The sequence below is a fragment of the Lemur catta genome, chromosome 2 (genome assembly GCF_020740605.2).
Source record: "Lemur catta isolate mLemCat1 chromosome 2, mLemCat1.pri, whole genome shotgun sequence".
NCBI classification, from domain to species: domain Eukaryota; kingdom Metazoa; phylum Chordata; class Mammalia; order Primates; family Lemuridae; genus Lemur; species Lemur catta.
The window spans coordinates 18250086-18265335 of NC_059129.1; the positions used below are offsets into that span (position 1 = coordinate 18250086).

Consider the following 15250-nt stretch of genomic DNA (forward strand, 5'->3'; position numbering starts at 1 on the left):
CCTAGCACTCTGGGAGGCCGAGGCGGGTGGATTGTTTGAGCTCAGGAGTATGAGACCATCCTGAGCAAGAGCCAGACCCCATCTCTACTAAAAATAGAAAGAAATTATCTGACCAACTAAAATATATATATAGAAAAAATTAGCCGGGCATGGTAGCACATGCCTATAGTCCCAGCTACTCAGGAGGCTGAGGCAGGAGGATCGTTTGAGCCTAGGAGTTTGAGGTTGCTGTGAGGTAGGCTGACGCCACGGCACTCCAGCCTGGGCAAGAGAATGAGACTGTGTCTCAAAAAAAAAAAAAAAAAAAAAGGCAAAACCATGTCAAGTTTAGGTGCATACTTTGATTAATTGTGCTGCTTCCTGTTTGAGATATAATAAAATACACTTTTGATTTGAAATCGGACATTTCATATTTAATGACCTAACAATTCTTACTTTTAAATCTTATCCCAAAGAACTCCCCTACTCCCAGGCCTTGACCCTAGAGTGCACCCTGTCCCAGTTTGCCCAGAGTAAACTGGGACACACCACCTTCCGGGTTCCTATCCCCCTTGTGCTCAAAATATGATACTGTTTGGACCTCAAGGACACGCCCACTCCACAGCTGCCAAGCCTGTGCCTGGAAAGGAAGGTCCTCATACAGGAGGCCAGGAGAGCAGGAAGGAGCTGGCCTGACAATGGCCTTCAGGTATAGGGAGGAAGAAAGAAGCTTGTGGTTTGCTTCATGACCACATGACTATTTCTTTTCCCAATAAATAAATATAATACATAAAAACAAAACCATCACTTTAAGTTCAGTGGAAAACTAATACATACCAGTCTAGTGAAAGAATCACAAAAGATAAACACTGGGAAAGACCCTGAAGATACCACTGCCGTCTATCTTCTTACGTGAGGAAATCAAAATCTAAGGAAATTATTATAAAGAGACTTGTCCAAGGACACAGCCCTAATAGAAATGCCCGGAGCTCAAACATACAATTTTTGGGTCCAAGTCCACAGAAGTAGGCATAAGACTACATACTTTAAAACATTTTTTTAGCATTCTTCTATGTTATACATGCTTTTTAAAAATCCCATTTTACGTAAGGAATAAAATTTCAAGATATTTTCATCCCATTTCCCCAAATAAGCCCTTTCTGTGTGACCTCAGCACTGGCTCCTTCTCGCTTTCACTTCTGCCCCATTTTTCCTAAAGTATCTATTTAACACTCACTCAACATTCTCTCAAATCCTCCTTTTTTCCTGATCTCCTTTAAGGTTTCTCTGGATCCGTCTCAAAACTGTCCCACCTGATGCTTCTCTCCCCCACACCCTCCCCTCCCCCAATCTCTTCTATTCCTCCCTAGGCCTGGTGAGCTCAGCATGTTTTCCTTCTTGCTCTAGACACACTGGCCCCTCTAGCAGACACCTTGACACTTCTTCAAGCCTTGGTCCTCCTCCTCCTCCTCCACCTGTGGCCCCCGCCCCTCACTCCCAGGAATGGTTCGCCCTTACCACTGGGTACTTTTATTTTCACATGCCAAGTCCTTCTAAGAGAAAGGCCAGCTTCCACGCCAAACCCTTGCTCCAAATCCACCGTCACACACACAACCACCACCCTGGCCCAGACCCTTGCCTCTCCTCCAGCCACACTAAGCTATAACACTAGTGGATTTTTAACCCCCAAAAAATCTGCTTTTAAAAAGCAGATGCCCTCACTGACCTGGGAGTTTCAGCCCTGGTATACTCCAACAGAAAAGCTACCTAAGTACGTCAAAAAGCACCTATGTAAGAATGTTCCCCACAACATCATTCATGGTCACCAAGAACTAGAGGCAGCCAAATCAGCAGTGGAATAGATTTTCAGACAATGATTTAGTATAACACAATGAAAATGCACAAACTACTGCCACACATAACACGAATGAATCTCACAAACACAATGTCAAACAAACAAACAAAAAAAAAACCAGACAAAACAAATATACGTTATATGCTTTCGTTCAGAGAAGTTCTAATCTGTGTTGTTAAGGTCAAGACTGGGGCTGCTGCTCTGACAGAAGAGAGGGGAAGTGATTGGAAAGGACATGAAGGTGTCCTGGGGGCGCTAGGAACATTCTATTACTTGACTTAGGTAGTAGTTATATAGGCATGTTCATTCTGGGAAAACTCATCATCCAACTACACACATATTGATTTATGCACTTTTCTGTATATACGTCATAGTTCAATAAAAAATTTATTTTAGCAACACATACAAACAGGCACAAGGGATAGGGTGTGACAGAAATATCTAAAATTGGACAGTGGTGACAGTTGTGCATCTCTATCCGTTCTCTGAACATCAATGAACTGTACAATTACAATGAATGAATTTCATGGTATACAAAATTATACTTCAGTAAAGCTGTTTATCTATATTTATAAAAATACTGGGTCACTAGAATGTAAACTCCCGATGAACATAAGGACTCTGCTTTTGAAGGTTACATGCCTAGCCCCTGAATACAATAGGAGTTCAAAAAATTTGTTGCCATCTTGGGGCAAAAATTGGATATCACTAAAACTTAACTCTTGAAAGCTTCACTATATATTATATAATCTTGTGGAACATTTTGGTGACCGCTACAGAATAGAACTAAAGACCCTAATTTCAAACTTTTTCTGTATTTTGCTTCTCTAACACAATAGTGGTTAAGAGCATAGACTCTGGATTTAAATCCTCGCTCTACCACTTACTAATCGTATGGCCCGTAAGCCTGTGGCTCAGTCTCTTAATCTGTGAAATGGGGATGAACAGTACCTACCTCATAGGAATGTTATGAAGATTACACATGTTAATCTTCACATAGTAATAAGCATTATGTAAATATTTGGGAAATAAAATTAAAGTTCTTTCTCCTGAAAATAACAAGGTACACCTTTTCTCTGGAAGAGAAGGATGGCTTTGGTGCTTTACCTGATGAAATGTGTACTTGAACAAAAGTGTCAAAAACTCCACCACAGGAAACTGAGAGTAGGACTCGATTCTTCTTAGGTGAACACTCACAAAGAGCCGCAGAAAGTCAGTAAACTTCTCAATGTAGCTAAATGAGACAAGACGACAAAAGGCAACAATGAGAAACCCAGCCACCTCCTTAGAAGAGAACTTAAATTCAATCCAAATTTCTTTCAGTACAGAACTATACAGATTTATAGTATATTTTTAGTTAAAAATATAAAGGCCTGCAACAATTACCTACAGGACAGGCAACCCTTCATTCCATTACCACCTGAAACATAGCAGAAAAGCAACTTTAATCCTCAGACACTGTCTACTAAGGTTTCTTATACGCTAGTGCTCTTATATTTTCTAATTCATTAGTGTTATGACCCAATTAAAGTGAAAGGAAATGACGCTAAAAAGCTGATGGGCAGATCACTGTGTCATTTCAATCTGGCAAGTGTAGAAGGTTGGTTATCTTTGCTAAGAGGCCAACATACTATAATAAAATGAACTGTGCTAAAGATGCAAAAACAAAACCAGGCTATACAAAGGGCATGGCATCCAGGTAAGATATACTCAGGCTTGCAACCTAATGTTCATTTCCCCCCTCCCTGGGAAAACAGCCTGGCTCCTGTTGCTAATTAAACATAGCACATCCAAATCCACTCTAAAAGTGGTTTCAAATATAAGGGATGTCTGTTAGAGCTGGACAAGCCTCAGGAACTTTAGCCTGGTATTTCCATTTTACAGATGAGGCCCACAGAGATAAAGTGACCAGCTCAAAGTCACTCGGCCAGGTCATGGCAGAACAGGACTATCACCCACTCCCAATCCAGTACTCTTTCTGTAACATCACAGTGAATCCCTAATTCATTTGTATTCATAAAATGATTTCACAGAAGAGTGTGGGTAATAGCTGCAAGGATAAGAGATATCTGTTATTAAATACACAGCACATCATCACTCTCACATTTCAGAAACTGTCATTTTAAGCCCCTAAATACCAAAAGGTGATTAGAAAATGAGATGGACGTAAGTTCATAAATCACATTTCAGAGACCAACAAAAAAGGTAAAGACATACTAGGCCTTAGCTAAAAATTAAATAATGGCTAAATGCAATTCTGAAATTCATAACTGCAAAAAGCTATTTGTTAAAGCAGAAATAAGTGAAATAATAAAGGGGGATAAGACGACTACTTCTCAGAAAAGCAAAATTGGGGACAGACACAGTGGCTCACACCTGTAAGCCCAGCACTTTGGGAGGCTGAGGTGGGAGGATCACTTGAGACCAGGGGTTCGAGACCAGCCTGGGCAATATAGCGAGACCCCATCTCTACAAAATTTTAATTAGACTCAGGAGGCTGAAGCAAGAGAATTGCTTGAGCCCAGGAGTTCGAGGTTGCAGTGAGCTATGATCATGTTACTGCACTCCAGCCTGGTGACAGAGCAAGACCCTGTCTCTAAAAAATAAATAAATAAAAAGAAAAAAAAGGAAAAAAAAAACAGAAAAATGAAAGAAAGGAAGGAAGGAAAGGAAGGGAAGGAAGGAAGGCAGGCAGGCAGGCAAAATCGGCCCAGAAATAGTATCCCATAGTGTTCCTGGGACCTATCTCCCTGAGGGTGGCCAAGCTGCCTGTCTGACCTCTGTAACTGGCTCACACATATGTGAGCTTATTTGCAGCTTTGAAAAAATATTTTGATAAGGAAAATGGCTGTTTCTGTGGATCATGGGGCCATGTACTTAAAAAAACAGTAAAGCACTAAAATCAGTTGTTTTTAGAGACAGGAAAGTACAGAGAGACTTCTCCCTGATGTCTTCAATCACTAAGAACTCCTCATTCATCACTCAGCTCATGTATTACATTATAGTTTTACATGAACATTCAAAGTCGTCAACCAGTTTCCTGCTCTTTAGGAAGGTGCACTCAATGCTCTACCACCCATAAAAGAACAAAGAGAAGTCACCGGCAAAACATCAAGCGGTCTCAATTTTACTTTAATCTCCAACCCAATTTAAAAAAATACAAACAAGGCTGTTCAGTACCTAAAACTACGTATTTTGTTTTACCTCATTTTCTTTCCCTTGCCCACCTTCTGGTACAGGTGCTAATGAACAGTATAAAGTTAGGGAAAAAGGCAGCAGAGGAGAAGAAAAGCCAAGGACCTGGTTAAGCAGCCCCTAAACAACTGAGAATGGATGGAGCGGTTTAGAATTAGTGGTGAGGGACCCCAGACCAGGAAGCAAGCACACAGTATTATCTATGTCACCTTTCTGCTCCCAGGCACCTCTCAGCTTTCACGGGGCAATAGGAAGCATAGAATTAAAATACAAAACCAAGGGCACAAAAGTTACACATAACAAAATCAGCACACAGATAAACCATATGATATTTCCATACTATCCAAATATAAGCCACGACAAAGTATCTATGACTATATTATGCTTAAAGTAAAAGACAACCCAACTGATAGTATAAGCAGCTACATTTTTTAATTAACATATGAAGATAATACAGCCTTTCTTAACCAAAGCTAGAAAGGATTTAAAAATGTGTGAATTGAATTCATATAGAAAGCTATCACCAAATAATAAAAAAAAAAAATACTACCATATGAGTTCTTTTGTGATTATACAAAGCAAATGTCACATAAAGCTTGTTTACAGTAAACCAAAATAAAAATAATCTTACGAGTCAATTTTTTAACTTTAGAAAAAACTAAACTGCTCAATTTAAAAAGCACTGAAAGTTTCTTAATTTTAGGCACTTAATTAATATTCTGCTATTTACTCTAAGGAAAAGGAAAGAGCTTAACTCTGTATAGCTTAATAACAAAAGACAATACAATATTAACAGCTTTTGCTGTCAGGCAATCTATAAATATTTACTAATTCAATACAATTTAACTACCTGAAAGTTTCTGAACAGTCAACATGATTGTTCATAATGTAAGTCTCCAATTTCCCTCTTGTTTTTCTATAGCAGTAGCATTGCATCAGTAAAAGCTACAAAATACATAAATGACATCATCTACAAGGGAAACAAATAATAAGGCCCTGCCTCAGAGTACTCTGATGGAGTCATCTTTTAGAGTACTGTAAGAGAAAAAGGCTAGGTAATTTTAAGCTCCATTCAAAGAACAATAACAAAGAAATATAGATATGTGTCACATTAACCTGTGCCCACATTAACATCTCTCCTTTCTTTTCTTTTTTTCTTTTTAAAGAGATAAGGTCTTGGTATGTTGTCCAGGCTGGATTCAAATTCCTGGGCTCAAGCAATCCTCCTGCCTCAGCCTCCCAAGTAGCTGGTACTACAGGCACATGCCACCACACCTGCTTTCTCCTATCTTTCTATGAAAACTTGCCATTTGTGTAAAACTGACAATTAAAAGGACATTTCTATACACTGCAAGATGTTCACTTGGGAAAAGTCAAATAGTAAAAACTGACAAGCAACACCAAGTGAGAAAGGCGATTGTAACTCCTGTACCTCCATGGACCTCTTCTCCTGTTCCTGGCTACGCATGAGCAGCAGTCTCAGTTCCTGCACCACCTCAGACCTGCAGGTAAATAGTGAGGAAGAGGGGGGAAAGAGGAGTGGAAGGGAGGACAGGAGGTGGATGGGGGAAAAAAGACAACAAACCTACACAATCCACAATCACTTTTCAAACTCAACTCATTTCCCTTAACCACCCTATCCCTTCCAGCTAATCTTAGACTTACTGGTACACACCTACCTTTCTGTTCCTCACCAGCATCCCCACATTCTGAAATCAAAGAGGATTATAGATGCTATGCGGCACAGCATGATAAACAGTCAGGGCCCTTTCTCAGGGCATACCAGCTCCACATCTGTTCTCATTACCTCTCATCGAGCTCTTCTAGCCTGCTCTTCACTGTGTGGGCATTGTTATCCTTGGTGATTTTCTGCAGGAGGTAGAATGTCTGCTGGAACATACGCAGTAAATACTCCTCAAATTCCATAGGCACACAGTTCTTGGACATGAGTTCATTGATGCAGGACATGGCCAGGACCCCAAGCCGGCCGCGCTCCTGACCCAAGACACAGTTCTGGCTGCTGCCGTTAACTGATGCCATCTTTCTGGCCCGGATGTCACAGCCAAAGCGTGCAAAGTGGAAGATGGTGGTAAGGAGGGATGGGGTGATGCTGGCAGACAGAGGAATCCAACTGAAGAGATGGGCCAGGCACTCCAAGGCCAGGGAACAGATATACTCACTCTCCACATCAAGGATGGGGATTGGCTGATTCAACAGTTTGGCGGAACTAGGACTCTGCAACAGGTTACTTAGTAAGTCACCTGAAAATAGAAAAGGCTTTTAAGATATCCATTATCAAATCTCTTACAAACCACTTCAAGTGATTGTCTTTGCCAAAAGAAAAGAAAATCAGTTTAGTTACCTATGAAGTAAAAAAATAAAATCAATATGCTCAATGTTAAAACACCAATTAGAAAAAGTTAACAGTATAGCAAAATAAGATTGTGATTCTTGGGGGAAAAACATCTGGATATACTCTTCAGTGTTTTCACTTAAATTTAGCTTTAGTGAGATCTGTAGAATAGCAGTTTCCCAGGAGACAGCAGTGGAGATAAGGACAGGACTATTCTCCAGCTGTAAACCCCACGTCCACCCAAGTTATTCTTTTCTTTGTACTCTCCTCCAAAATCATGACATTATTTTTGAAAAAATTATACATGGCCATTAAATAAATAAATAAAAATCCCTAACATCACATATAAAGTTGGACACCAAATGAATTAAAGACTTAAACTAAAGACAATACTTTAAAGTTAACAGAAGAAAATATACAAGTATCTGAGCTATAGGGAAAGGGGGGAGAAAAATTTATTAAAACTACTAAAATGGAAACCTTAACAAAAATTACTGATAATTTTAATAGCATCAAAATTAAGAGTTTCTAGTCAATGAAAAACATTAAGAGAAAGTTACCAGGCAGATAACGGACCAAGAGAAGATACTGACAATTTCTAAAAAGGACTAAAAGCTAAAATATATAAGAAAAATGCTGCACATCAACAAGTACAATCACAACATAAAAACAGGCAGCTGATATGAAGAGACAATTTTCAGAAGAAACTCAAAAGCATGTAAAGAGATATCAAATTCATTGGGAACCAGAAAATGCAAATTAAAAGGCGACTGAAAAAAAATAAGGATGTCGGAGACCGTCGAGTGTTGAGGGCGAGAGATGGACACAGAACATCCATGCGGGAGGAACGGCCATCCTGAAGAGGACCCCGGCACTCTGCAGTCCTGCCAAATGGTCATTAAATCCACCACCTCACCATTCCCCTCCTAAAGCAACCCTCACCCAGGTCTGTGAGGGGACAGCTAGGGGTGTGTGCAGCTGGGGAGTCACAACAAGCAGGTCCCTCACTGCGGGGAGAAGTCAAGTAAAACGCTGGGGATGCGTATGACATCACGTGTGACATCACGTATGACATCACGCAGTGAGTAGAAGCAGTAGACTAAGGACACAGGCAACAGCTGGGAGAGACCCTAAAAGGATACTTCTGAATAAAAATTAAGAAACAGAATTCAGTACTACCACATCATTTACCTATGTTAAAAGCTAGAGACACAAAACACTAAATTTTTACAACAACATGTTACCAAAAAGGGGGGAGGGGGTCCACATTATCTACATTACAATGGCTGCTCATTGTAGGAAAGGCAAATAGGAGAGGAACGGGCATGAAGGAGAATAAATTAAGAAGGAGAAGGACCAGTGTGTCTACAGACCAGTGACACACAAGTGCAGCAAACTGGACAGTATGATTAGTGCAATTATCTGCACCTGTGGTTTGAAATTATAAACAAAATTTGGACAGGGCTCACTGGTTCATGCCTGTAATCCCAGCACTTTTGGTGGCTAAGGCAAGAGGGTGGCTTGAGGCCAGGAGTTTGAGACCAGCCTGGGCAACATAGCGAGACCACGTGTCTATAAAAAATTAGCCAGGTGAGGTGGCACACACCTCTAGTCCCAGCAACTCAGGAGGCTGAGGCGGGAGGATCACTTGAGCCCAGGAGCTCGAGCCTGCAGTAATCTATGATCAGGCCACTGTACTCCAGCCTGCGCAACAAAGCAAGACCCTGGGCTGGTCCTGGTGGCTCACACTTGTAATTCTAGCACTCAGACAGGTGGGAGGGAGGATCACTTGAAATCAGGAGTTTGAGACCAGCCTCAGCAAGAGCAAGACCCCTGTCTCTACCAAAAATAGAAAGAAATTAACTGGGCAATTAAAATAGAAAAAAAAATTAGCTGGGCGTGGTGGCACATGCCTGTAGTCCCAGTTACTGGGGAGGCTGAGGCAGGAGAATCGCTTGAGCCCAGGAGTTTGAGGTTGCTGTGAGCTAGGCTGACGCCATGGCACTCTAGCCCAGGTGGCAGAGCAAGACTCTGTCTCAAAAAAAAAAAAAAAAAAGTATACAGAGGAAAAGGACCAAGAGTCTAAGGGGAGCCCCTTGGGAGCTCCCCTAAATCTGACAGGGAACTACACAGGAATTCAGGCAGGGCAGGGAGAGTCCAGCAGATATTAGTTTGGCTGATTCACTGAACCCTAAGGTTTCTCAAAATAAATTTCTACTACAAAACCGAGCTTACGGTCAAGAAAGCTGAACAATTTTCTGGAAGCTTTACTGTTTAACTTGGTGTCTTCAGTGCACAAAAACAGTTGAGCAAAAGCATCAAAATGAATGTTGATTAAATAAATCATAAGCATTGTCCAAATAATTGGAGCCAGATCTGATGACTTCACTTACAGTTATCATAAGAGAAAGAAAAATGTCATAACAAATGAACAAGCAATCTTTTTTTTTTTTTTTGAAAGGGGAAGTATACCAACTTAAAAGCTTACTTAACTCCCTAGGCCCTACACAGTCTCAATTTATTTTGCTTTTTCTCGAATACTAAAATTCAACATTTTGAAAACATTTAATAGTGTCTAAAAGGCAATTCTCAAGAAGTATGCACCATATTTTTAAGTTTTGTTGCATGGAAATGTTAAGTTGGTTCATATTTTATTTTACCTAACCTCATAAAACCTAAGCAACACAAAAAAGAGGTAAGCACATATTTCTGGTTTATATTATCTGATAGTCCTCAACCTGGCCCTGAGGAAAATAAAGTCTATGAAAGTATAAACTCAGTTAGCTCAGAACATATATCTGAACAAAGCCAACCAAAACACATAGCTTTTGGTACCAGAAAATGATCTCAGAAAAACAAATAAGTTTCTCTGCAGTAAACACTGCTGCTAATAACGGATGCCAAACTAGTATTCAACTATCTAACTCAAAAGAACTAATCTCAAACTATAATTCAATAAAATGGTAAATTTAAGGACTAGCCAAACTGCAGATACTCCAAGGTGTTCACTCACTCATAAAAATCAAATCTCTGAATCATTTGCAAATTTTTCTTTAATGATTTGGATTGTGCAAAATACAGAAATCTCTTGAGCGACCTCAAATATCCACTTTAAGAATAAAGGTTTGCCCCCAAATACAAATTAAGGTTCAATTTCCTGTGAGCTTTTAATGCACTCTAGAACTCTGTAACAGTTTTTAACCTAAGCAATATGAAAAAATGCCTCTCTAATCCAAGTACGATAAATGGAATTTCAAATAAATTAGTGTACTTTGAGCAACCCTCAAAATTTCATGATATATTTTCAATTCTATAGTAACTCCACAAGAATTTCAACTTCCACATATTAACAATAAGCTACATAAAACAGTTTGAGCTTAGAAATGTCTGATTACAACATCCCATTTCCTTGGGGTAAAGGAGAAAGATGTAGAAATATTTCTCATTAGCCACATCAACCTTTACAATAGGGGAAGAAGTAAGTGCCAATTCACAGGATGTACTCTACTTGAAAAGCATCTGTGATCACTTAGTGTAAACATAAGTATTTAGAAACTAAAATTTCCTGCTCAGATACAATTTCCTCTTTCCATCCATCCTTGATAGTCATCTTTAGATGAACTGTACTCTGAATTTTGAAACAGATATTAATATAACTGTGAACAATAACTAGCAACCAGCAATCTATTTAATAACAACTGCAAATATGCCCAGGCTTTATCACATTATTCTTAACTGGTGTGAATTCAATGCTGACTACTGCACACCGGCCCCCAATCTGTCTCGGCCAACATGACTTCTCCGTGTATCCATCCAGTGGAGAAGAAAAAGCACTCTACGTTCCTACATCCTCTCCTCCAGGCTGCTGCCCACCTCCTGCCACCCCTGCAGAATGACAAAGCGCACGTGCCAAGGCCCCAGGCTCATACCAACCTCAGCACAAGCAACACAGCCATGAAATTTGTGAAAAAGAGAAAAGCAAGGGCAACAAACTAGAGGGAAAGCAATTATAAGCTTAAACGGGACAGAGCTGGATGACAAAAGGTCAAAGGTGCCATCTTTATGACAGGCAAGAAGAAGCAAGCCGTGTTGTTCAAAATATTATACTAGAAAGCACAAGTATTTATGAGGAAGAATAGAACGATCTGCTCAAAAAACGTAGGCAGAAAGGCCAAAAATAGATTAAGGAAGAAGAATCGGCATCTGTATCTGGTGTAGATAAGCTATTGCTACTCCCTGCTGAGACCCCCCAAGTGCATTTAAAAAGAGGAATGCTGGCACACCCAGCGGGCAGGTCATACCACTTTCTCCTGAGGTGGGGGATGGTGGTGGAGTGGCGGCAGTAACACTGTGCTTGTCCCAGACAGTCTCCAAGATACCTACCAAGAAATGGGAAGCAGAGTTTAAAAGTGAAGTCCAACATATAAAAATCAGATTTAAAAAAACGATGTATTGATATCTTTGATCAAACAACAGTATTTAAACATCCCTCTCTTGACCATATGTCCCCCTCTAGCCGATGGCTGTGCCTATTTCACTTCCAGCTATCTTCAGGAAAGTACTGTCCCCACTCAGAGGATCTCTACTGCTTCACCTTGACCTTGGAATGCAGCTTCTACCCACTATTTCCATCAACACTGTTCTTTGCCAAGGTTACCTGGAAGCTCCATCCATTCAGCGACCAGGTTAACCCTTATCCTCCTGGACCACTCTGTGCTGTTCCAATCATTCTTTCAACCAATGTTAAGTGCCCACCACGTGCCAAGCACTAAACTAGAAACACAAAACAAAAGGTCCCTAGACATCTAAGAAAAAATCTGGGCAGAGAAGCTAAAGATAAAAATACTTTTCACTACAAGATTCCTATAGCAGCAAGGCCAGGCTCCCAGCACCTTGAGGCCTCACGGCCGGGTGCTGCACATGCACCTGCCTCACAGGAGGGAGCACAGCAGCCAGGGACGCAAGAGTGCTCCACTCTGCTTCTGTCTTCCTGTCTCATTTTGTGGTTTGCTTTCTGTTGTTCTTACCCTTCACACATTGTCATGAGGCGCTAATCAAACAGGAGAAGTGAAATGCTACACACAACTAGAATCTAGTGCACAGGGAGCAGATTCCACACGTTGCCTCACTTCCCTACACAGAATGGGAAATTTTCACATCTTCCTACTCCTCCAACATCTTCTGATCTTACATTCAAATTATTTTAAATAACATACCTGCCACCCACCTTACTTCAAATGCAGTAATTGGCATTGTGATCATATTCCATGACCTGCACTCTACCTCATTAATCATAGTTACAATGAGGACCTGAGGACCAATTAATGAAAGACTACAAGGAAAATACGTTACAAATCTATTTTGAGGTCCTGTGTGGACCTCACTAGGCTATAAGTGCTGGGAATACAGCACAAAATTTTTTTCATTTTTATGCTCAGTCTCAGGAACAGCTCCAACTGCTCAGAAATGCTGAGTGTCAAGGCCTGAGCTCTGGGTGCCTGCAGGCAGGCCTCTGTCTCTTGGCACCCCTGAACTGCTCACCTGTCAGCAGCCCAAGCACTGTCTGCACCTGGTCTAGCAGCAGCTTCCGCAACTCCTCCTTCCGAGCCACACTGAGGTCCTCACGGGGACAGGCCAGCTCTTCCGAAGTTGTCTTCAACATAATCAGCCCAAGGGGGGTTGTCACAGGGGACTGGATCAACTGCCAGGGGGGAAAAAGCAAGTTCTGAAAAGAGTGTCAGACTAATAAGGTAAACAGAGGACTTAGTAGCATTAAACCTGTGAAATACCTCTGTGTATGTTTAACCTTGCATGAACAAGCCACATGAATCAACACTTGAGGAAAATCACTTAGAGTACATTTATGTAGCTTTTCTTTTGTAACCATTCAAAATATATTCTCACCTTATTTTAAGGACAAAATTCTAATAACATGACTTAAAAACAGCTAGAAAAAAATGTTCTTACAATCGCAGCAATTCTTATACATGACCAGATTCCCAACAGTGTCCTGGTTACTTTGACCACTAACCAAGCTTTGTATGTGTGTATATAATATTAGTGAGATATATATATATATGATTAAGATGTGTATATCAATTTGTGAATCTTTAACATTCAGGTTGTTAAATCAACTTTACGTTTCTAAGCTTTGCATGCTTCAGAAAAGTTCACAATCAAGCATGCAGCAGGGCGAACAACAGGCATCCATGTTATTAAACTATGACTACGGTTGTAGCATAGCTATGTAGCAAATTAAGTTACTTTTTCTATCTCCTGTAATATTCTTTCCACCAAAAGAAAGTTTAAATAAGAAACAGAAAAAAGGCATAGCATAACGCTACTTGTATCTTCTTAATCATTTTAAGGCATTACTATCACATTTATCTTTTAGTTTCCAGAAGTGATAAAAGTGAGCGAGTTGCCACTAAAATTCTGTTGAGTTATATACTACAATCTATAAAAAAGCAAACAATTTAAGGAGTATTTTACCTTTTCCTTTAATCATAATCAAATTTAAATGTAGTTCATTCTCTAATACAAGTTAAGTTTTTCTACTTACTCCAGCTACGGAATGTAAGTTTCAAGGAAAAGGATACTCAGGAACTGCACCCACCCATATATTCTTAAAGAAATACAGGGCACCTTCCTTTCCCTTGAAAATAACTTTTCCCATCACAGACCAAGGAAAAGCTCATCCCCAAAGAGCAGAAAAGTATTCAATAATGGAACTTAAAATAAATTCTACTGTAGCATTATATAAAATGAACAGCAATGAATAGCGTGTTTAAAATGATCTCTGTATAAAACCAGTTCTCTTGAACGCTAAAACTTCAAGTACATCTTCCACAATTTTTCTCATCATTTTCTAGAAATCTGGACTATTTCTAACACTGACTTAAATTCAGATAATGCAGTATGGGAGGAACAGGAAATCTCTCTTCTACCAATTTTTCTTACATAATAAAGCAGAACTGACCCTTCATAAGCATCTCTTTACATTTGGAGACCTTTGGGTTATTAATCTGTATTCTATTGCTCCCCCTTTTTCATTTCTTTCTTTCTTCTCTACCTCTTTTGTCTCTATTTCCCCCCCAAGCCCTCATTCTTACTCTCTCAGCTGGGATCTCTCAGCAGGACATTCCACTTGGCAATATAAATTCTCCTGTAGGTAAGAAACGCTTCTTTGCTCCCCAGAAATAAAAAATTCCTTTAACATGGAAATGTTTCTTGAAGCTCTCCTGTCTCTCATCATTTAGGGGAAGGGGAGAACGCCAGGCAAGAAGCCGGATGGAAAAAGCAAGTTATGCTTCACTTGAAGGAAGAGCTTGATAAAAAGTGTTATTTTTCTTCTCATTAGCTTTGTATCCGGAAAGCTTTTTATTAAAGTGGTGTTTCCCTTCATGTATACAATTCAAGCTTATAACAGGTAATATTTGCAATTTATTTTAAGACACTAAGCTCCCTTAGGTAGAAGATCAAATTTCTAGTGCGAACTTCCGAAAAGGTTCAACAGTTTTTGTTATACAACCAAATCAGAGAAGAAACAGCAATTCTTTCCTATGCTGCTTGCCCCTTAATTATCTGGCCCTAGGCACAATGTGACCACAGGTTCACCTCAGCAGATTTCAGGAATCTGAAGAATAGATTCTACAAAGGTATTGCTTGTGTGCTGGTGCATGTGTAGGGGAGGCAAAGAGAACAGGGGTCAGTTTCAACTTCAATCACTTCCTGCTCTAGTAGCCTAGAAAGGTACAACCAACCCACAGAACTGTATCTTTCTGGGGCCCCAAATCAACTACTCTCTGCCTGGTATCATGGTCACCACAATTATAACATGAACTGCATAAATGCCCAGCCAACTGTCA

General features: G+C 40.1%; 1 protein-coding gene across 3 annotated transcripts in view; it reads right to left on the reverse strand.

Moving 5' to 3' along the window:
• XPO6 (exportin 6) overlaps positions 1 to 15250 on the reverse strand; it is a 98144-nt gene that overhangs the window by 46506 nt on the left and 36388 nt on the right. For all 3 annotated transcript variants that reach the window (XM_045542856.1, XM_045542857.1, XM_045542855.1), the window contains exons 5-8: positions 12924 to 13083; positions 11684 to 11761; positions 6837 to 7290; positions 2942 to 3068 (exon numbers count right to left, since the gene is read on the reverse strand). In XM_045542856.1, coding sequence (XP_045398812.1) covers positions 2942 to 3068; positions 6837 to 7290; positions 11684 to 11761; positions 12924 to 13083 — 819 coding nt within the window. The remainder of the gene's footprint in view (positions 1 to 2941; positions 3069 to 6836; positions 7291 to 11683; positions 11762 to 12923; positions 13084 to 15250) is intronic.